General features: G+C 43.8%; 1 protein-coding gene across 1 annotated transcript; it reads left to right on the top strand.

The window, feature by feature from the left end:
• Positions 1-322: 322 nt before the first annotated feature.
• Positions 323-23,499, top strand: DSCC1 (DNA replication and sister chromatid cohesion 1). Its single transcript, XM_049773470.1, has 9 exons — positions 323-544; positions 5,013-5,181; positions 6,069-6,203; positions 7,469-7,559; positions 11,891-12,029; positions 13,678-13,730; positions 14,097-14,251; positions 20,322-20,470; positions 23,296-23,499. The coding sequence occupies exons 1-9, from the start codon at positions 363-365 to the stop codon at positions 23,402-23,404; spliced, it is 1,182 nt and encodes a 393-aa protein (XP_049629427.1). The 5' UTR covers positions 323-362; the 3' UTR covers positions 23,405-23,499.
• Positions 23,500-23,559: the final 60 nt, after the last annotated feature.

Here is a 23,559-nt window from a genome sequence, read left to right as displayed (position 1 = left end):
ATAGTTGTAGGCTTGGCCTTATATAGGCTGAGAAGAGGCGGGGAGGAAGGCGCGGTGGAAGCACAAGGAGCGAGGTTGGAGCTTCGTGGCACCGCAGGAGTCCTGCTCGGCCCCCACCAGCCTCGCAAGACCCTGGGGCCAGCGCCCCGAGCTCTTGCATCTGCATGTTCATTTGCGAGTTTATTTGCATTTTGCCTTTGCCCGCCCGCGCGCCCCGCCCCGGAAACACGCCCCGAGTCGTCCGGGCGCGCTTTGCAAAAGTCTCTTGGCTCCGGCGTCGGTTCTCGCGGTTCTGGCTCGGTCCGGAGCTCGGTCCCGGAATCCTCCGTCCCGCGGCCGCTCCCCGAGTCCACGGCGCGGCGATGAGCCGGACCCGGGCCGAGGTGGACGCCACGCTGCAGACCGCCAAGCTGGACGCGGCCGAGCTGCTGCCCGCCGTGCACTGCGTGGGCTTCGGCGCCCAGGCCCGCCTCGCCGCGCCCGGGGACTTCTGCCTGCTCGAGCTCGAGCCCGCGCTGTGCCAGCAGCTGGAGGCCGGACTCAGGTAGCCGGCCGGGCCCCGCCAGCCCCGCCGCGACTCTCCCGGGAAAGGGGCACCTCGGGGCCGGGGAGGGCAGACCCGGGATCAGGCCCAGGCCCAGGCCCGGCCGCTCGAGTCCTAGCGGGCGCTGCTTGCTGGCCCAAGACTTCCCGGAACTGGAGCGCTTTACCGTCTCTTTCGCTCTCTAAGACAGCCCTGCCCGTAAGACGCACCTAGTTCGTAGAGGAGGAAAACACAAAAAACCCTAAAGCAAATGGTGTACTAAAAATTTCACAAGCTCTAACAGAACAATATTTCAATATTATTTCCATGTTCATTGAACAGCAGTCAGCGTGCCGTTAAGAATCATTATGACCTACATGTTGTTCTATATACCTTATAGTTTCAGTTCTGATATCAAGGTCTTTAATCCATTTGGATTTTACCTTTGTACATGGTGTTAGCTGTGGGTCTGAGTTCGCTTTTTTGCAAGTGGCTAACCAGTTGTGCCAACACCACTTGTTGAATAGGCTTTCCCTGCTCCATTTAGGATTTCTTGCTCCTTTATCAAAAACAAGGTGGTTATATGTCTGAGGAACCTTCTCTGAGTACTCAAGCCTATTCCACTGATCTGAGGGTCTGTTTTTATTCCAATACCATGCTGTTTTTATAACTGTTGCTTTGTAATACAACTTAAAATTGGGGAAAGTAATGCCTCCCATATTCCTTTTCCCAAGGAGTGCTTTAGCTATTCGAGGTTGTTTGTTGTTCCAGATGAATTTCAGAAGTATTTGATCCACTTCTTTGAAAAATGTCATGGGTATCTTTAGAGGAATCGCGTTAAATCTGTACAATGCTTTTGGAAGTATTGCCATTTTAATGATGTTGATCCTGCCAATCCATGAGCATGGTATGTGTTTCCATTTCCGCGTGTCCTCTCTTATTTCTTGGAGCAGTGTTTTGTAGTTTTCTTTGTATAGATCCTTCACATCTTTAGTCAGGTTGACTCCAAGATATTTGAGTTTGTGTGGAACTAATGTGAATGGGATTGTTCTCTTAATGTCCATTTCTTCCCTATCATTATTAGTGTATAAAAAGGCCATTGATTTTTGTGTGTTAATTTTGTATCCTGCCACTTTGCTATACAAATCTATTATTTCCAGAAGATTTTTGGTAGAGTCTTTAGGGTTTTCTAAGTAGAGTATCATGTCATCTGCAAACAGTGAGAGCTTGACTTCTTCCTTTCCTATCTGGATTCCCTTGATATCTTTTTCTTGCCTAATCGCTATAGCAAGTACTTCCAGTGCTATGTTGAATAGGAGTGGTGAGAGAGGACAGCCTTGTCTTGTACCAGAATTTAGAGGAAAGGATTTTAGTTTTTCTCCATTGAGGATAATATTTGCCACTGGCTTCTGGTAGATGGCTTTGACTATATTGAGAAAGGTTCCTTTTATTCCTATCTTGCTGAGAGTTTTCATCAAGAATGGGTGTTGAACCTTATCAAATGCTTTTTCTGCATCTATTGATATGACCATGTGATTTTTATTTTTGTTGTTTATGTTGTGTATTATATTGATAGATTTACAGATGTTAAACCATCCTTGCATTCCTGGGATGAAACCTACTTGATCAAAGTGAATGATCTTCTTGATGAGGCACTGGATCCTGTTCGCCAGGATTTTGTTGAGGATCTTTGCATCTGTGTTCATCAGGGATATTGGTCTGTAATTTTCTTTTTTGGCAGCATCTCTATCAGGTTTTGGTATTAAGGTGATGTTGGCTTCATAAAAGCTATTTGGAAGTATTCCTGTTTTTTCGATTTCATAAAAGAGCCTGGCCAGAATTGGTAGTAGTTCCTCTTGAAAGGTCTGAAAGAATTCATTCGTGAATCCATCAGGACATGCAGCTCATCACATAGAGTGATGAGTGCAGTTGCAGAGATGACTACACTGAAAACTATCATAAAATGTGAATGAATGAGGGAAGTAGAAAGCCTGTCTCGAGTACAGGTGTAGGGGGGTAGGGAGGAGGGAGATCTGGGAAATTGGTGGTGGGAATGTTGCACCGGTGAAGGGGGGTGCTCTTTACATGACTGTAATCATACAACTATAATCATGTTTGTAATCATGGTGTTTAAATAAAGATAAAAAAAATAAAAAAAATGTGAACCAGCATATAATTAAAATAAAAAGAATTATAACTCAAAAAAAAAAAAAAAAAAAAAAGAAAGCCAAAAAAATAAATTAAAAAAAAAAAAAAAAAAAAAGGGCCGGGCGGTGGCGCTGGAGGTAAGGTGCCTGCCTTGCCTGCGTTAGCCTAGGATGGACCGCGGTTCGATCCCCCGGCGTCCCATATGGTCCCCCAAGAAGCCAGGAGCAACTTCTGAGCGCATAGCCAGGAGTAACCCCTGAGCGTCACAGGGTGTGGCCCAAAAAACAAAAAAAAAAAAAAAAAAAAAAAAAAAAAGAATCATTATGACTCGGGGTTGGGGTTGGAGAGATTGCACAAGCGGCGTTTGCCTTGCAAGTAGCCAATCCAGGACCTAAGGTGAATGGTTCGAATCCTGGTGTCCCATATGGTATCCCGTGCCTGCCAGGAGCTATTTCTGAACAGACAGCCAGGAGGAACCCCTGAGCACTGCCGGGTGTGGAGGGAGAGAGGGAGAGAGGGGGGGGAGAAAGGGAGGGAGGGAGGGAGGGAGAGAGAGAGAGAGAGAGAGAGAGAGAGAGAGAGAGGGAGGGAGGGAGAGAGAGAGAGAGAGAGAGAGAGAGGGAGGGAGGGAGGGAGGGAGGGAGGGAGGGAGGGAGGGAGAGAGAGAGAGAGAGGGAGGGAGGGAGGGAGGGGGAGGGGAGGAAGGAAGGAAGGAAGGAAGGAAGGAAGGAAGGAAGGAAGGAAGGAACACTACTGCCAGGCAGAAGTCAGGTGTGGGACTGGCTCTGCTTTGACAGGGATACTGGCCCTACAGAACAGCTTGATCTTGATTAAAATGCAGTGGTGAGGCTGGATGGGTAGTGAGCTGGGGAGGGCCTTTGCCTTGCACCAAAGCGATCTGGCATCATCACTCCCTGGCACCTCCTGGTTCCCTGAGCACTGCCAAGAGGACCTAGGAGTAACCCTTGAGTGTCACTGAGTGCTCCTCCCAAAAGAAATTTAGAAAACACAAAAATAACACAATGATGGGTAGTTTCTTGCCTTCCACTCATATTTATTTTATTCAGAATATTTGTCAAACATTGGGGGATACGTTGAAGGCCGTTTTCCAAACCTGGTGGTTTGGGGCAGCTATTCAGAAAACACGGGTGGGGATCTGAAGCTGTTTGTAATTGAAGACAATTGCTGTCTTGCTTCAAGACTTAAATCTGAAGTCCCACCTGGAAACGAAGGGTTCCAGCTTAGAATTTAATGCTCTGCTGTGGAGCTCCTCTTCACTTGCCATATATTAATGAGGTATTTGTTTCCTTCAAGTTCCTTGAAATTTCACCCCTGTTTATTTTTGTTAAGTAACACCAGGTGATGCTCAGGGATCCTGGTAGTGCTTGGTGGACCCAGATGGGATGCCGGTGATTGAACCGGGCTCGGTCACCTACAAGGCAAACACCCTCTTGTTCTCTCTTTTATTCTCTCTGACCCTAAATTGAACCCTTTAAGTCTTTTTTGCTTGCTTTACTCACCAGAATGTTATTGTAAACCAGTCTGTCTAGCCATAGAATATTTCTAACAGAATTGGAGGAAATATTTCATGTATGTTTTCTTTCTCTGTTCTTTTCTTGCCACATATGGCCACATATGGCAGTGCTCAGGGATTACTCACAGCTCTGTGTTTTTGGGGAGGGGTCACTCTTGGTGGCACTTACGGTTCATAAAACAGTGCCCAGGATCCAACCTGGTCTTTCAACAAATGAAGAATGTACTTAGAACCGCGGTCCTTCCAAGGCTAGCGCAGGTAAGGCAGGCACCTTACCTTCAGCGCCACCACCCGGCCCCTGTCTTGCACTCTTCCCTACAGCTTGCATGGATGCACCAATTGATGACAGTTGGCCCCTTTGGGTCTTGCTCATTCATAACTAATTGTTTTTCCATCTGAGGTACCTAAGTGCTGTTTCTTGAGGCTTCCACTTTGCTTACAGGGGTCCTCAAACTTTTTAAACAGGGGGCCAGTTCACTGTCCTTCAGACTGTTGGAGGGCCAGATTATAGTAAAAACAAAAATTATGAACAAATTTCTATGCACACTGCATATATCTTATTTAGAAGTGAAGAAACAAAATGGAAATAAATACAATATGTGGCCCGCGGGCCGTAGTTTGAGGACCATTGGAGGCCCTTGGGTCTTGCTCTGTGAGGTGGGTGTAGCATTGTGCTCGGACCTGAGAGTGGGGTTAGACAATTCAGGGCTTTGGAGTTCTACGATCTCAGGATTTTGGAGATGTTGTGAGAAACCATCACAGTCTTCGTAAACTTTTATTTTTTCTTTTTTATCTTGCTTCTTGCAGTCTGGTGATTCGTGGGGATAAGGATGAGCAGGCCGTCCTGTGCAGTAAGGACAAAACATATGACTTGAAAGTAGCAGATACGTCCAACATGTTGCTTTTTATCCCTGGCTGTAAGACACCTGACCAGCTGAAGAAGGAAGGCGCCCATGATAATATTATTCACACCGAGGTACTGTCCTTTTCATCCTGAGTTGTTTAAGGATGAGAAAAACAACACGTGTGCTAATCTTGCCTTTGTTTAAAACCTCAGGGCTGGACTAGAGGGCATTCCCACCAGCAATGAATGAGAGTTCCTTTCTCCCCACATCCCCACCAGCACTGAATGTTCTTTTTTAAATATTTTTTATTGTGGGGCCGGGCGGTGGCGCTAAAGGTAAGGTGCCTGCCTTCCCTGCGCTAGCCTTGGACGGACCGCGGTTCGATCCCCCGGTGTCCCATATGGTCCCCCAAGCCAGGAGCAACTTCTGAGCGCATAGCCAGGAGTAACCCCTGAGCGTTACCGGGTGTGGCCCAAAAACCAAAAAAAAAAAAAAAAAAAAAAAAAAAAAATATTTTTTATTGTGACCAATGTGAATTACAAATCTTTTACAGTTAATTTAAGGTATATAATGATAGTGAATTAGAGAGAGCCATTCCTACCACAAGTGTTGTCCTCTCTTCACCCCTTCACCCCTGTTTCCAGCATCATCCCAACCCATCCCCTTTGCTCCCTGGATTGCTTGTGAAACAGGTCTGTTGGGAGACTTTTTAATTGGGCCTTGAAAGATAAAAAGCTAAGAAGATTTACATGACTGAAACCCAGACACAATCATGTATGTAATCAAGGTGTTTAAGTAAAATATATATATAAAAAAAATGCTAAGAAGATGCTCACCTCTGTTTAAGAGGGCCGACTGACTGCCTCTCCTACAGATATAACAGCACCAGCACATAACAAAGCACTTGCCTTCCTTTTCTTGCTCTTGTTTAGAACAGATGTGTTAGTTGGAATATTTTGTAGGTTAGTTGTCATTTTGTGTAATGATATCAGGAAGATTCTGTCACTCTCGTTTTCAGATCTTTGGTTATTCCAATAACTATTGGGAGTTGAGAAGATGTCGACCTAAATTAAAGAAACTAAAGAAACTTTTGATGGCAAATGCCTATGAGGGGCCTGATGGTCAAAAAGAAAAGGAGTCAAATCACTCAAAGGTAAGCCTTCTTTTTAATTTTAAGTATGGATTCAAAAGTAGAATCAATATGAGAGGCACTTAAAATTTATTCATATATTTATATTTCTATATATATTTGGTTTTGGGACCACACTTGGCAGCGCTCAAAAGTCACTGCTGGCAGGCTTAGGGGGGCATATGGGATGCCGGGGATTGAACCTGGGTTTGTCCCAGGTTAGTCACTGCAAGGCAAACATCAACCTAGTACTGTGCTAGCTCTCTGGCCAAAGTTTATTTATATTTATATAATAAAAATAATCTAAAACTTACCTGAAGGAAATGACAACAATAATCTGGAATAGGGGCGAGTGGTGGTGCAACTATAGGGTGTTTGCCTTGCATATGGCGGTTTGATTCACCCCATCGCCTGCCCCTACATCCCATATGGTCCCCCAAGCCAGGAGCGATTTCTGAGCACATAGCCAGGAGTAACCTCTAACGTCAACGGGTTTGGCCCAAAAACAAAACAAAAAAATTCTGGAGTAGAAGGTGCTTGATAATAGTCCAGAGCACATGCTTTGTATGCAGGTTTGATCTCTGGGCCCACATGGTTCTTTGAGCTCTGAGATAGGACTTGCCTTTGAGCATCATCTAAAGTGGTCCACAAAGCAAACAAGTCCTAGATACTGTAATTCTGTTTGTTTAACTAGATGCTTCTTGTGAGGTGGGAATCATCTGGTGCTATGGGTCAAACCCAAAGCTGATGCATGCAGAACATGTGCTCCAGCCCTCTGAGCTGCCTTTCTGACTCAAAGCTTATCATTTTAATAATATTTTTAGGTATAGTTATTTGGTAATAAGGATATTCACTTTGTTCTTTTATCACCATCACAGCTAAAATTTTAATTCCCTCATCTCGTCTACCTTTGACAAATGCATATAATATCCATCTCTGAATTTGATTACTAATACTTTATAAAAGGGGACTCATACAATATTTGTCCTTTATGTTGATTATGTTTTCAAGAACCAAAGTTTTATTTAAATTTAAATTCAATTCATATATTTTTCTTTGTATAGGTTGGCATTCATATCTAAGATATCATTGCCAAATACCCCCCATTTGTCTTTACGATATCTATTGATTTCATATGAAAATCATGATACCAACCAAAAAAACCTACACAAATTCTGCTTTTTTTGCTTTTATATCTTCTCTGTGTTGTATTTCCTCTAATTTAGAAAGTAAATAAAAATAATGTCTGCCATGGCCATAACACATTGTTGTTATTGTTGTTCTTTCAGTATACAACTAAAGATTTACTTGATCAAATTCAGGCAAGTGAGGAAGAAATCTTTACCCGACTACAAGTTCTAAATGCCTGTGAGATTGGAGGTAGCATTTCTTAACGATTTTCATTAATAAATTATGGGATTGGTTGTCTGAGAGAGAAAAGTTTGGACATCTTCACCCTTTATATACTATTGATTTACTCTTCTGTTGGTCTCAGAAATAAGATATTTTGTGATGTGTGGTAGGTTTGAGGTATGATGTTACTACCTGATCAGTGATCACTCCTTACAGTCTTTGTTTTTCTTTTTGCAGTGATTAATAATAGAAAAATTATGTAAATGGAGAAAGGCCTTTAACTATCAAGCAGCCTAAGTCCTTTATTGTTTTTAGTAGTAAAAAATAATTGTTTTTGTTTTTTGGGCCACACCTGATGGCCCTCAGAGATTACTCCTGGCTTTGCGCTCAGAAGTTGCTCCTGGAAGGCTTGGGGGGACCATATGGGATGCCAGGAATTGAACCCGGTTCATCCCAGGTCAGCCGCATCCAAGGCAAATGCCAGCCCCCAAGAGTAAAAAAATTTATTGTTTTATTTTTTCATTTATTTTACTTATTTATTTAGTTTTTGGACCGTACCTGGTGGCATTCAGGAGTTACTCCTAGCTCTGAGCTCAGAAATCACTCTTGGTAGGCTCAAGGGACCATATGGAATGCCAGGGATCAAACCCTGGTCTGTCCTGGGTCAGCTGTATGCAAGCCCTACTGCTATGCTATTGATCTGGCCCCTTGTTTTTATATACATTTTTTATTTATTTGTTGTTGGCCATATATTGAGTTAGTGATTGAATCAGACAGAATCCAGATACTTGATGCCCTGCTTAAAATTAATTTAGTAATGTGAAGCTGTTTCCAAATTTCTTGTGAGATGGACCCATTTCAAAGTGTGATAGCTCTAAACATAACTTAGCAGTGTGTTACTTGGCTGCGTGACCAGCCTGTGAAGCTTTGTGCGCGTTGGCCTCAGGTGTTGGTGGCAAAGCCCAGCAATGTCTCGTTCTCGATTCCTCTGTGCAGCCAGAACTTTTTCAGCATTTGGGTCTGTGGTGATGCTTGAGCAGTTTGTATTTTCAGCCCAGAGAAGCAGCTTCATTCTGCACTCAAATGTTAGAAAGAAAGAAATCCATGTGGATTTGGAGATATGACATTCTTTTTTTTTTTTTTTTTTGGTTTTTGGGCCACACCCTGTGACGCTCAGGGGTTACTCCTGGCTCTGCGCTCAGAAGTCGCTCCTGGCTTGGGGGACCATATGGGACGCCGGAGGATCGAACCGCGGTCCGTCCTAGGCTAGCGCAGGCAAGGCAGGCACCTTACCTCCAGCGCCACCGCCCGGCCCCTTATTATTTCTTTTTACTTTTTTTTTTTTTTTGGTTTTTGGGCCACACCCGGTAACGCTCAGGGGTTACTCCTGGCTATGCGCTCAGAAGTCGCTCCTGGCTTGGGGGACCATATGGGACGCCGGGGGATCGAACCGCGGTCCGTCCAAGGCTAGCGCAGGCAAGGCAGGCACCTTACCTCTTGCGCCACCACCCGGCCCCTTCTTTTTACTTATTTTTTTGTTTTTTTTTTTGGAGGGGTTTGGGTCACACCTGGCAGCGCTCAGGGGTTACTCCTGGCTCTGCACTCAGAAGTCACTTCTGGCAGGCCTTGGGTGGGGGAACCATATGGGATGCTGGGATTCGAACCACCTTCAGTCCTGTGTAGGCCACTTACAAGGCAAACGCCTTACTTACCACTGTGCTATCAATGGCCCACTACAACATTCATTTCGTACATGTACACAGCCTCTCTAAGTAGATTAACTCTTGGAAGACTTTAAATCTTTTTTTTTATCCTTTGGTTTTGGTTTTTGGACCACACCCAGCAGCTTTCAGGCATTACTCCTGACTGTGTGCTCAGAAATCACTCCTAGCAGCCTCGGGGGATTATGAATTGCTGGGGATCAAACCCAGCACCAGCCCAAAGAAGAATTTAACCCTTAAATGTGGCAGATTCTGGGATCAGAGTGATAGCACAGTGGTTAGGGTGTTTGCCTTGCATGCAGCCGACCAAGGATGAACCTGGGTTCAATCCCCAGCATCCCTTATGGTTCCCCGAGCCCTGAGTGCCACTCTGTATGGCCCAAAAGCCAAAATAAAATTAAAATTTAAAAAATACGGCAAATTCTGCTAGTGCATGAATGCAAACACTTGTGTTTGCCTATAGAACAAGCTGGAAGCATTGTTGTAGTTACTTAAAAAATATTTGCGTCCAAGTTAGAAGTGATTTAATTACGGGTGCCTGAGGCTAATTACCCTGGTGTAAGGTTACTATGAATGTTAAGATTTAAGATAGAGCTAAGAAAGGGGACGGGAGAGCTAATACTGCAGATAAGGGTGCATGCTTTGCACATAGTGACCTGATTTGAATCCCAGCCCACCCCCCATGTGGTCTCCTGAACACTGCAGGAATAATTCCTGAATATAGAGCTATGAGTTACCCTTAAGCATGATCAGGTGTGGCCCCGAAAGAAAAGATTTTAAGAAAGATTGAAAAGAAAAAACAAACGTTAAAGCATAAATTTTTACATAGCCTTCTATATTTTTCACTTATTATTTAGAGATGGGTAAAATTTTGGTGAGGGGATGCAGATATTTCTTGCTTTCTTTAAATTTTATATAACACAATCCATTTTTTAAAATCTCTTGTTTTTATTTTGCCAGAATACAAATGGCAACATTTTCCCTTAGAAATGGTCGATGTCTACTTGATTGTTTCTTCAAGGATAGTTATATCTTCACGTATAAAATAGTATTTCAGGACTGGGAGGGTGTGAGGGAGAGTAGCCAGACAGTGCCAGAGTTAAAATCCAGGACTCCTGCATACAAAGCAAGCATTCAGTCTAGCCCTTTGACCATTTCCCTAGTTCCAGCATATCATAATTTTTTCATGTAACAGGAAAGACATTTTATTTATTTTGGTTTTCGGGTCACACCGCAGCGCTCAGAAGTTACTCATGACTGTACTCAGAAATTGCTCTTGGCAGGCACTGGAGACCATCTGGGATGTGGGATTCGAACCACTGGTCCTGGATTGGCTGCATGCAAGGCAAATACCCTACTGCTGTGCTATCTCTTCAGCCCCCATTTAAAAAAAATTTTTTTTTGTGGGGGGAGGCCCACGCCGGCGGCACTCAGAAGTTACTGCTGGCTTTGTGCTTAGAAATTGCTTCTGGCAGGCTCAGGAACCATATGGGATGCTAGGGATCGAACCCAGGTCCATCCTGGGTTGACTGCATGCAAGGCAAATGCCCTGCTGCTGTTCTATCACTCTGCCCCCATGGGAAAGACATTTTAATGTCCAATCATTCTTTTGCCACCCATCCACTTTGTCCCCCTGAATCAACTGAGGTGTTTTTTTTTTTTTGGGGGGGGGTGGTCACACCCGGCAGCGCTCAGGGGTTACTCCTGGATCTACACTCAGAAATCACTCCTGACAGGCACTGAGGACCATATGGGATGCCGGGATTCGAACCACCATCCTTTTGCATGCAAGGCAAATGCCCTACTTCCATGCTATCTCTCTGGCCCCATGAACCAACTGTTTAAGTGATTTGGCTTTTAGTGGTCTGAGAATCTCTGCAAGAGAGCTATGATAACAGATCAGTGGACTGATATCTGTCACAGAGATTAAGGGTGAAAGATACTGTCCATTTGCCCTTATTTATATGTAAGATATTCTTTTGTTTGTTTGTTTTTTGGGCCACACCTGGTGAGGCTCAGGGGTTACTCCTGACTATGCGCTCAGAAGTCGCTCCTGGCTTGGGGGACCATATGGGACGCCGGAGATTGAACTGCGGTCCTAGGCTAGCACTGGCAAGTCAGGCACCTTACCTCTAGCGCCACCGCCTGGCCCCATGATATTCTAAATGGCAATACCACCTTTAGGTTTCACATTACCACCTAAAATAATATTCTGAGGGGCCGGGCGGTGGCGCTAAAGGTAAGGTGCCTGCCTTGCCTGCGCTAGCATTGGACGGACCGCGGTTCGATCCCCCGGTGTCCCATATGATCCCCCAAGCCAGGAGCAACTTCTGAGCGCATAGCCAGGAGTAACCCCTGAGCGTTACCGGGTGTGGCCCAAAAACCAAAAAAAAAAAAAAAAAAAAAATATAATATTCTGAGATCATTACGTATTAGCACATTTGCAAAAAATTAAAACTACTCAGCTATAATACAGATCTGAATTGAAGGAAAGCATTAGAAGAAGCAAAGACAATATCTTTAATTTTTTCTTTTTAACTTGACTAGTAAGAAGCATCTGCTGTTACTTGACCAGTTTATTAACCAATTAATGTGCTTAAAATGTTCTGTGGTAAAAATAACTTTCGGAATCTGTAGGTTACTGGAGGATCCTCGAATTCGATTATGAAATGAAGCTTCTGAATCATGTAACTCAGCTTGTGGATTCCGAGTCTTGGTCTTTTAGCAAAGTTCCTTTGAATGTGTGTCTCCAGGAACTTGGGCCATTGGAGCCAGAGTAAGGATCCTAATTACTTGTTTGTCCATATTTACTTAAGGCAGGGGTCTTCAAACTTTTTAAAGTGGGGGCCGGATTACGGTCCCTTAGAGAGCTGGAGGGCCGGACTATATGAGCTACTAATTCCTACTCACACTGCACATATCTTATATAAATAAAATGAAAACCATTTATAAATAAACAAATCACATACCAGTATTTCAGTGGGAACTGTGGGCCTGCTTTTGGCTAAAGAGATGGTCAATGTCTGGTTCCATATTTGTCACTGCCAGCTGTAACTAGTGATGCAAGCGGGCATCAGTTAATCTTGATCTGGTTGGAGATTTCATTCTTGAAAAAGTCTGTTCATAGGCATAAGTGCTACCAAAGATGGTTACCATTTTGAGTGCATGGTTCCTGATATTTGGATATACACTGAGTGTATATGCTGGCAGGTATCTTGGCAACCAAACAGCGCTCACTGCTGGAGGGCCGGATCAGACTCCTCTGTGGGCCGCATGTGGCCCGAGGGCCGTAGTTTGAAGACCCCTGACTTAAGGGATAAAACATTGTGGGTTTTTGTTGTTGTTTTTGTTTTTTGGGCCACACCCAACAGCGCTCAGGGGTTGCTCCTGGCTCTGCACTCGAAATAGTTCCTGGCAGGCTCCAGAAATCATATGGGATGCCAAGGATCAAAAACCAGGTCTGTCCTGGGCCAACCGTGTGCAAGCAAATGCCCTACTGCTGTGCTGTCTCTTGGTCCCAGTGGTAGAATTGTTTTGCAGGCTGGAATTGAACCCATGGCAGAGACTATCTGCGTACTTGGGAGGACAGGGTAGAGGAGGATTTGGACTATATGTTCTTGTTACTCCAAGATATTCCTGTCTCTACCTGGTGGTATTCAGGGGACCATATACATTTTGTGGTGCTAGGAATTCAATTAGGTAACAGGGCAAGTGTCTTTTTGTTTTGGATTTTTGCTTTTGATTTGGGGACACTCCCAGCAATGCTCTGGGATAACTCCTGGCCTTGCAACTAACTGGTGGTACACTGGAGAGTTATAGGCGATGGGACCATCTAACCTGGTTGGCCACGTGGAAGGCAAAAGACTTACCCACAAGACTATCATTCCAGCTTCAGGGCAAGTGTCTTAATGCTCATATTCTCTAGCCATAAGAACATAGTTTATTTAAATTTTCATATCATATATCATTAAAAATATATGCAGTTAAGAACTTGGATATTTTGTTATCGGGATAGATAAATATATACTTTTTCTTACCATGAAAAATTTATAAAAACTTTCATTTAAGGTTTTTTTTTTAAGTTTTTGGGACACACCCAGCTATGTTCCAGGGTACTTTCTGGCTCTGCGCTCAGAAACCACTCCTGGCATGCTCTGGAGACCATATGAGATGCTGGGGATTGAACCTTCATCAGCCATGTTGCAAGGCAAATTCCCTACCTGCTGTGCTATCACTCCAACCTCTAAGCTTTTTATTTTCCTTATGGTAATTTTCCAGTATTTTTTTAATTTGTAGTGTAAACCAATCTATGCCACTTAGTTATTCATACTACAATTTATATCTAATTTCTGATCAGAAATGAGGTTTAAATATAATGCATAAACTGCTGGTAACTTTTCACATGCAAATCTTATATTTTTCAGGGAAATGATTGAACACTGTCTTAAATGTTATGGAAAGAAATATATAGAAGAAGGTAAGAATTGGAAAGTATTCTGCTGGGTATTTTAACTCTTGTCCACTGAAACTTACAAGCCTTTGTAAGTGTGTATTAATAATAAGAACTCCATGGCATTGGGACTAGAGAAATAGCACAGGAGTGACACTTGCCTTGCACAAGGTGTGCTCTGGCTTGTTTCCTGGCATCATATTTGGTTGCTTGAGCACTTCCAAGAGTGATCTCTTAGCAAGAGCCAGAGTAGCTTTGGACCACAGCTTATATGACCCCAAAACAAACAAGAACTCTGTGGCTTTGTGGGAGATAGTTTGTATGAAATTCTTTTAAGGAAAATGGAATGTAAGTATTATATTGAATTAAATGAAGATAATATCTTTTCCTTAGATAAAGTTTATTTTGAATTGAGTGCTGACAAAATATGTAGAGCAACAGCCCAAATGCTACTGCAGAATGCTGTCAAATTCAACCTCACTGAGTTTCAAGAAGTATGGCAACAGAGTGTTCCTGAAGGAATGGTAACCAGTCTTGATCAGCTTAAGGTAACTGCAGCAAAGATGGTGTCTAGAACTCAACAGCTTGTCATTAATTACTAGGGAAGTCAAGTTTATAGTGGGACTGAGTTTGGAGCTGATTTATTTTCAGAGCAGCCTGTTAGGAATGCACTCTCCATTCATCACAAAATCCTTAGAAAACCCTAGCAGTTATTGAAGTATAATTTTACAATCATAAAATCCCCCCTTTAAGATTATCACTAAGAAGTGATTCTTAGTAAGTTCCCTGAGTAACTCAGACATCTCAAACCCATTGGTACTTCATTATGGCTTCCATCCAATATATATATCATTTTGTTCCATTTTCCCCAGCAATCGTAGCTCAAACTCTCTTGTTTTTCTGGTTCTAAGTAGCAGCACTTCCCTTATTCTGTTTGATATGTTATAAACATCTTGCTTACATCACTTCAGTAACTGTCCATTGCCCTACAGATAAAACCCAGGATTTGTCTTCTGGTGACTAAGGCCCTTTATGAGACCCCCCTGCAGCCTCATCTCTAAGGTTTCCCTCCTGCTCTGTGCATCACTTCTGGTTTCAGTGTTCCAGAGCTCTCCCTGACCTTGGGACCTTTATTGTTCTTTTCTCTGTTTGCACAAGCCCATTTCTTCCTCATTTTACAATGCTTTCACTGAGAAGGCCTCCTACCGTCAGAGAAGGTCCCTGATTTTAATCTTCTTGGTCCTTTCTACTTTTTTCTTTCAGAGTTCTTACATCTTAGCTTTGACACAGTGAAATTACATGGTGCCCCACTCTCAAAATTTCCAGAATTTTGTTCACTGGTGTTAACCCTTACATCGCATACTGCCTGGTAGGTAGTGTAGAAATGATATTATGGATAATATTATGGAGTTCTCTTTATGTGTAGGCAGCAATGTGGAGTGCTGGACAGAAAACAAATATCAGAGTCCTTAGCCCAAGGACTGCACAGCTTGGGGGCTGGGGATGGGGAAATATGACACAGGTAAATGTCTTCACCTTAGGATGAACATGCATGAAATATTATTGGTGCAAAGAAAAGGTTTGGGCACTGACTGGTGAAACAGGAGAAGGTTTCTACGGGAATAGAATTTATTTATTTTTTATTTTTTTATTTTTAATTATGAGAACAAAGATGCAAAGAAAGAGGACAAGGTAAAGTTACAGTGGAAGGACAATCATCCATAACATAATTCTCAGAAGAAGTCCCCTTGCTGATATCTTAACTTTGAACTTTCAGCCAAAGAACATTAAGATAAATAAAACAGAATCCAGGTACAATTACTTTGTCCCTCAAGTCCCCAGATTGTAACACATTATAATATTTCTTAACAGCACACAAGGTAATCTAAAGCCATAAAACTTACATAACTTCTTAAACATTAGAGGCATAGTATGTTTTTACATTTCCATGTACATGCATATTAGCTTGTTTTTTTTTTTGTTTTTTTTTTTGATTTTTGGGCCACACCCGGCGGTGCTCAGGGGTTACTCCTGGCACCATGCTCAGAAATCACTCCTGGCAGGCACGGGGGACCATATGGGACACCGGGATTCGAACCAACCACCTTTGGTCCTGGATCGGCTGCTTGCAAGGCAAACGCCGCTGTGCTATCTCTCCGGGCCCCGCATATTAGCTTGTTAACCTCAAATTTTAAGTGGGTTTTTTTTTTAAGGATTAGAGTCCCCAAAATATGAGGGGCATGGAAAGAAATAACCTTGGCCTAAATACAAAGAGACCCTACCCCTGAAGTTTCCTGGCATAAGACCAACTCTAGGCTCCAGGCAAGTTAGATTGTCCAATCCAAGACATTGTCCGTAGTGCCAACACACTTTTCACACAGTCTCTGTTTGTTGGTATCATGTTTCTGTATTAAAGATCCTGGAATCTGCATATCCTACATTGAAGTCAGGATGTGGAGCGTCCTCTCATTTCACCTCACCATTAAAGGGCAATGCAGGAAGCCCTGTCCTATAAGCAGGTTGTTGTTGTTAAGTCTTCTCAGTGTTTTTTTTTTTTTTGGTTTTTGGGCCACACCCAGCGGTGCTCAGGGGTTACTCCTGGCTGTCTGCTCAGAAATAGCTCCTGGCAGGCCCTGGGGACCATATGGGACACCGGGATTCGAACCAACCACCTTTGGTCCTGGATCGGCTGCTTGCAAGGCAAAGGCCACTGTGCTCTCTGTCTGGGCCCAAGTCTTCTCAGTATTAAGGAAAGTCTCTTTTGAGCAGGTCGATATCTGAGCAGTGGTAGGGTCTTCTGTGGTAGAGGATTACTTCCAGGTGATGTTATAGACAAACCTGGATGTTTCGTGGATGGCTTCCCTGGTTTAGGGGTGAATGGAAAATGCCCTTTCTTCTGAGGCCTGTGCCAGGTCATTATGTCAATGTTCAGGGTGAAGGTCCCTTTGCACTACAAGATTTGTGTGTTCCAATCTCTAATAGATAGGATCTTATTTGTATGTATAGTATTTTCCCATTTTAATGTGCCTATGCAAAAAAGGAGCAATGCCAAGTGGCGTTATTGGTGCATATGGGGGCCATAAGAACAAGCCCAACAATCCCCATGATATGGTTCAATCATAAGCATTATACTGGGGGACTCTCACCAAAATTCCTTGTTGAACAGCTCATAAAGAGAAGATAAAAAGTGGTTAGAGTCGTCACTGTATAAGAGGATATTTAGTAAGACTTATAGTTGTCAGAGAAAAAACACAAAATATTCTAAAGAAATACGTGTCCGTTTTATGTCTTTTGAAACAGTTTGGGGTTGTTACACACAATGCACGGCTTTGGTCTGTGATTAGGATTGTGGAATACAGAAGTTAATAAGAGTATTGTGGGTTAGTGATGTTTGGGGGGTGAGAGAGTTAAGGAGTAAAAATGAGCTTTGTAGGAGTGTGGGAAAGGGCAGAATACAAAATGGACATTCTGGATACGCAAAACATAACATAAAGATGATGAATACTCTTTTTTTTTTTTTTTTTTTTTTTTTTTTTTGGTTTTTGGGCCACACCCGGTAACGCTCAGGGTTTACTCCTGGCTATGCGCTCAGAAGTCGCTCCTGGCTTGGGGGACCATATGGGACACCGGGGGATGGAACCACGGTCCGTCCAAGGCTAGCGCAGGCAAGGCAGGCACCTTACCTCTTGCGCCACCGCCCGGCCCCGTGAATACTCTTAATACATAAGTGCGCACCGGGGTACTAGCCCCCCGCGCGGTTTTCCATATGCAGAGTGGTCAGAAATTGCCAGTGACAAACAGCACAACCGAGCAAATTTCAGCACACCCCAAGTTAGGACCAACCATTTCTGGCCGCCTGGGCTGCCACCCCAGAAGGCCTGGAGGCCGGGGGCAGAAGAGGGCAAGCCTGGGAGCCTATCAAGGCTCCCAGCACACCCAAGTTAGGGAGAAGGCCTTCCACATGGGGTCTCCCCCAACCCCATGCCTGCTAGAGCTAGCCTCCAGCTCAAGAGAGGATCGAGAGAGAGCCAGAAGCCAGGATCTGCCTGCCCTACACGCTGTGCCCTAGAGCTGAGGGAAGGGCAGGGAAAGCGTGGGACCCCATCCAGGAGGGACCCCCCCCCCACCTTGACTGGCCGCCTGGGCTGCCACCCCAGAAGGCCTGGAGGCCGGGGGCAGAAGAGGGGAAGGCTGGGAGCCTATCAAGACTCTACGGGAATAGAATTTAACTCTCCAGGTTGAAAGAACAAGTCGAGGAGCCGGAGAGATAGCATGAAGGTAAAGCATTAACCTTGCATGCAGAAGGTCAATGGTTCGAATCCCGGCATCTCATATGGTCCCCCGAGCTGCCAGGAGCGATTTCTGAGCCTAGAGCCAGGAGTAACCCTGAGTGCTGCTGGGTGTGACCCAAAAACCAAAAAAAAAAAAAAAGAAAAAAAGGACTATCCAAGAGCATGTGTTTAAAAACATAGAGGTTACAGAGTGCTGATAAATTAGTGAGGAGGATGACTCTGTGACTAGGTCGAGATAGTTCTTTTGTTTGTTTGTTTTTGGGTCACACCCGGCAGCGCTGAGATTCAAACCATCATCCTTCTGCATGCTAGGCAAATGTACTATGCCCATGCTATTTCTCTGGTCCCATGGGTTGAGATATTTCACCTCCAGCTAAAAAGTTCTTTTTGATTTTATAGAACTTGAGGTAGGGAGGGGGGTTTCGCACCTGGCTGTGCTCAGTACTTACTCTTGGCACTGTGTTCTGGTATAATTCCTGACAGGGCTTGGGGGACTATATGTAGTGGAGGAATTGAACCCACATTGGCCGCATGGTAGGCAACCACCTTACCTGTCTCTCCAGTCCCTGGCTAGAATTTTCTTGGAACTATTCTGTGACTTTGCTTAGAAGAATCCCATGGTATTCGGCCTTTGGGCAAAGGCATTTGGTAGTAATGAAGTGGATGGGAGTAGGGTGCAGTTTGACTATGAAAAAAGGAGAACTATCTAGTCTCTCAACATTTAAATGACTGTGAGAGTACACCTTAGAAATGGGAGTTGGGGGGCCGGGCCGTGGCGCTAGAGGTAAGATGCCTGCCTTGCCTGCGCTAGCCTTGGACGGACCGCAGTTCGATCCCCCGGTGTCCCGTATGGTCCCCCAAGCCAGGAGCAACTTCTGAGTGCATAGCCAGGAGTAACCCCTGAGCGTTACTGGGTGTGACCCAAAAACCAAAAAAAAAAAAAAAAAAAAAAAAAAAAAAAGAAATGGGAGTTGGGGCCAGAGTGATAGCACAGCAGTAGGGCATTTGCCTTGTACATAGCTGACCCGGGACAGACCTGGGTTCAATCCCTGGCATCTCATATGGTCTCTCGAGCGATTTTTGAGTGCAGAGGAAGGAGTAACCCCTGAGCACCACCGTGTGTGGCCCCAAAATAAAATAAAACGAAACAGAAAAAGAAATAGGAGTTGAGAAGTTCAGAGAGTAATCTTGATGCCTGGTATCTGTAAGATTTAGTGACCATAAGGTGTGGTTTGTGGGCAGAAGTGATAGTACAGTGGGTAGGGTCGTTGCTTGGCACGCAGCCAATCTTGGGTTTATCCTGGAATCCCATATGGTCCCCTAAGCATCTTCAGGAGTGATTCCAGAGTGCAGTGCCTGGAGTAACCCCCTGAGCATCACCAAGAATGGCTCTAAAACAAACCAAAAAAAAAAAAAAAGTGTGGAATTTGAGTAAGGGAATTCCGAAGATACATTGGTTTCCTAAGCATGGGACTAGGACAGGTTTGGGTAATGAGCTTAAATTCCTACATAGTTCTAGATCTAGAGGTTTATTGCTGGAAGAGGATTTTATTTGGAGATATAGATATTACATGAGCAATAAGCATGAGCAAATAAGAGGTAGATAGACATCAGAAGTTGAGTATGATGGTTTTTTGTTTTGTTTTGATTTGTTTTATGTTTGGGTGACACTCAGAAGATCCCAGAGCTTACTACTGGTTCTGCTCTCAGGGATTTCTTGGGGTGGAACTCAGGGCCACATGGTGTAACAGGGTTGGCCCTGTGCAAAGCAAATGCCAAACCTGCTGTACCATCTCTTCGACCCTATTGAGACTTATATTACCCAAGATAGTGACAGGGAGCAAATAGTGGGTCAGGGAATTGCAACATCAACTCAAGAAGAAATTGAGTTCTTGCGCTCAAGACCACCATGTCAGAAATAGAAACTCACAGAGGAAGGCGTGATCAGCAAAAGGAATAGGGCTATCGAGACAAGTCTTAAGGAAGGGTCCATTGGCTTGGGCATTGAAGGTCATCTGTGATCTTTAGAACTAAAGCCATCTTGATAAGTGGGTGGTGGAAAAAGCCAATATCCTTGTTTAAAGGACCTCTTTAATGGGAAATGTTATGTCTTTGCTATAAGTCTTTGTGTGTGTGTGTGGGGGTGGGGGGCTGGAGAGATAGCACAGTGGTAGGGCATTTGACTTGTACGCAGCCGATCCAGGACAGAAGGTGGTTTGAATCCTGCATCCCATATGGTACCCCAAGCCAGCCAGGAGTGATATCTGAGTGCAGAGCCAGGATTATCGGTTTATTACTTTTAACTGTTCCTTTTCTTCTCTTGTAGGGGTTAGCTTTGGTGGATAGACACTCCAGACCAGAAATCATATTTTTGCTTAAAGTAGAGGATTTACCTGAGGATAATCAGGAACGTTTCAATAGCCTCTTCTCTGTAAGGGAGAAGTGGACAGAGGAAGATATTGCTCCATATATTCAGTAAGTCATGTATGAAAATGGTTTGTGAGGGATGGAGAGTTTATTCTCATAAAGAGTGATAGAGGGTTTAGCTTTATTGTAATACAATTTTCCCTAAAGTCACTATTTAGTAATTCTTGAACTTTGTCAAGTAGCATCTCAGGCCAGAGAGATAGCACAGCAGTATGGCGTTTGCCTTGCACACAGCTGACCCAGGATGGATCTAGGTTCGATTCCAGTTATTCCATATGGTCCCCTGAGCCTGCCAGGAGCAATTTTGAGTGTAGAGCCCTGAGTAACTCCCGAGTGCTGCTGGGTGTGACCCCAAAACAAAACAACAATTAAAAGAAAGTAGCATCTATTGAAGCATGTCTCCTCATTTTGCTTTGGGGCTACTCCTGGTGGTGCTCAGGACTTATTCTGGGCTCTGTGCTGTAGTATCACTCCAGGCAGTACTAGGGATCCAGCCTGGGTAGACTGTGATTCAGCATCTTGCTTTCTAGTGCTTTCTTTGCTCTCCTCTCTGCAAAACTGTAACTCCTCAAGCAGCAGTCAAGATTAAGGATCTCACTGTGATCTAAAAAAGCACCTCTCTTTTATTGTTCCTTCTAGTGTTTTCTCCTACCATATGGTGGTAGAGGCCAAATTGCAGAAGGACAGGTCTGTTCTGGAATCACTATTGAGTAGACCTGAAATCAGACACCAGCCTTTCTCTTCAGTGTGACTCAGCTCTTAAGACTTTTCTCTTTTTTCCACTATTAGATTCCCTGTGTTAACTCTTTTTTTTTTTTCGGACCACACCCGTTAGATGCTCAGGGGTTGTTACTCCTGGCTAAGTGCTCATAAACTGCCCCTGGCTTGCGGGGACCGTATGGGACACCGGGGGATCTAACCAGGATCCTTCCTTGGCTAGCGCTTAAAAGGCAGACACTTTACCTCTAGCGCCACCTCGCCGGCCACCCTGTGTTAATGCTTAACTTCTACTATGTGTGTGTTTGTTCCTGTCTTGGCACTTCTCCTGTTATACTTTTCTGGCAAAAATTTACAAAGCTTAAATACAACTTTTTTTTTTTTTTTTTGGTTTTCTGTTTTTTGGGTCACATCCAGCAGTGCTCAGGGGGTACTCCTGTTTTTGCACTCAGGAATCACTCCTGGTGGGCTCAAGGGATTATATAGTATAAAATAAAAGTATCCACGAGTGGTGAGTCTCTCCCAGACACCATGTTTCTAACCCCTTAGGCGGACAGGTCTGATGAAGCAGGGTAGCAGTGGAGAAATAATACCAAGCCAGTGAGGAAAAGATTTGTTAGTCAGTCTGCTTTTTGCCTCATGGCCTCTCTCTCTTTGCTTGTGCTCTCTCTGGCCCCCCTCAAAGCCAGAACTGTTCTCTTTATTCTCCAGAACCCAACCTACCAGGATGGGGAAAGGTCCTTTAATATAGGTGGGTTTTTACATATTAAAGGAAGAGGTTACTGGGAAGAGAAAGTTGGGGGAACACCTTTGTTTAGGGTTTTAGCTAGGTTTATCTTACAATATAGTATGCCAGGGACCAAACCTAGGTCAGCTGCTTGCAAGGCAAATGCTCTACCCACTGTGCTATTGCTCCAACCCCTCAGATCCAACTTTCTGTCTACTTTCTGCCTCTCTGTGTGTGGCTGAAATTTCCTGGGGGGAAATAAACAATTTTTCTCTGTCTTTGGGAATCTAAAGCCTTTACATATGAGGTGTGCTCTCTGCTATTACCCCCTTCTGGTCTTCTTAAACTTTCCTCCAATTATCCACTTCATGCCATCACTGCTTATCTACTGGATTACTTACATCAATATATGAAACTATATTGCTCATCTTAAGAAAAGTAACATTGGGAGGGTGCTCAGGCAGTGGTAAAATATAGGGATTTAGATACTTGCTTTCATGTGAGTGAGCCCAATTTGATCCCTGGCATCACATACGTAAAAACTCTGAGTACTGTCAGATGTAGTCCCCGCTCCTCACCTCCCCACCCCAATACAGGAATAGAAAAAATAAAGGGCCAAGGGACGTGGTTCAGAAGTAGAGTGCTGGGCTTGCAGGTGTAAGGTCATGAGTTAAGTTTATTCCAGACCCCTTAACTGAGTTGATTTCAGCAGCACAATAAATGTGTGCATCTCTCCAACACACCATGGGCATGTGTGAGCACCACAACCCTAGTTGAGCACTTCGAGGAAGTAGGTGATACTATAGCTAAGTGTATGTGACCTCCAGCCATTAGAACAGTGGTAGCAAGGACAAAGGAAGGGTAAGGGAAGACAGTGACATAACCACCATTTTTCTCATGCCCTTCGTTCTCCTTCACAAAGAACCTTTTTTCTGCTTTTCTTTTCTGTTCTCTCCTTAAACCAATGTCACTTGCCTTTCTCTTTATCATATGAAACCAAACACTGCCAAGAGTGTTTCCAGAGCACAAAGCCAGAGGTGAGCTCCAAGCACTGCCAGATGTGCAACAACCCCCAATTACCCCCCCCCCCCCCAGTTAAGAATTACATGTTTGAGGCTAGAAAGTGTACAACAGGCTGAGAGTATCTTTGCATGAAGGAGGCCTGGGTTTAATCTTTGGCTCTAAATAATCCCCTGAGCATGACCAGTTACAACCTCTGAATACAGCTAGCAGTAGTCCTTGAACAGTACCAGATGCTCGCCATCCTCCCAAAGGAGTAAATTAAATAAGCTCTGCCCTTTCTCCTGTAAACATACACCCTATGCTTTTTGTTGGAAAGATTGGTTAAGGGGAGAGAGAAATAACATGCTATGAAGTTTGTTAGGTTTCTTTCATGCCACTCATTTCTATTTTTTTTTTATTCCTACAGAGATTTGTGTGGAGAGAAGCAAACCATAGGCACATTGCTCACTAAATATTCTCGATCTTCGATGCAAAATGGCATTAAAGTTTATAATTCAAGAAGACTTATATCTTAAAAGAACAAGTCTTTATAGAATTGCTGGCTATAAGATTCTTTGGTTTGTTTTACAGACTTTCAAGAGTTTTAAAGCATTTTCTACTCATAAACATTTTGAAACTACCACACTTTTGTCTTAAATATAGGCAAATATTTTTTTATGAATTTCAGATT

This window comes from Suncus etruscus, chromosome 5, assembly GCF_024139225.1.
Source record: "Suncus etruscus isolate mSunEtr1 chromosome 5, mSunEtr1.pri.cur, whole genome shotgun sequence".
NCBI lineage: Eukaryota > Metazoa > Chordata > Mammalia > Eulipotyphla > Soricidae > Suncus > Suncus etruscus.
The sequence above is the reverse complement of the archived record's forward strand: the minus strand, read 5'-3'. Positions and strand labels throughout refer to the sequence as shown.

Coding starts and splice junctions, on each gene's coding strand:
- DSCC1 (XM_049773470.1), top strand. CDS start 363: ATGAGCCGGACCCGGGCCGAGGTGGACGCCACGCTGCAGACCGCCAAG. Junction 6,204..7,468: donor AGGAGTCAAATCACTCAAAG/GTAAGCCTTCTT, acceptor TTGTTCTTTCAG/TATACAACTAAAGATTTACT. Junction 13,731..14,096: donor AAAGAAATATATAGAAGAAG/GTAAGAATTGGA, acceptor TCTTTTCCTTAG/ATAAAGTTTATTTTGAATTG.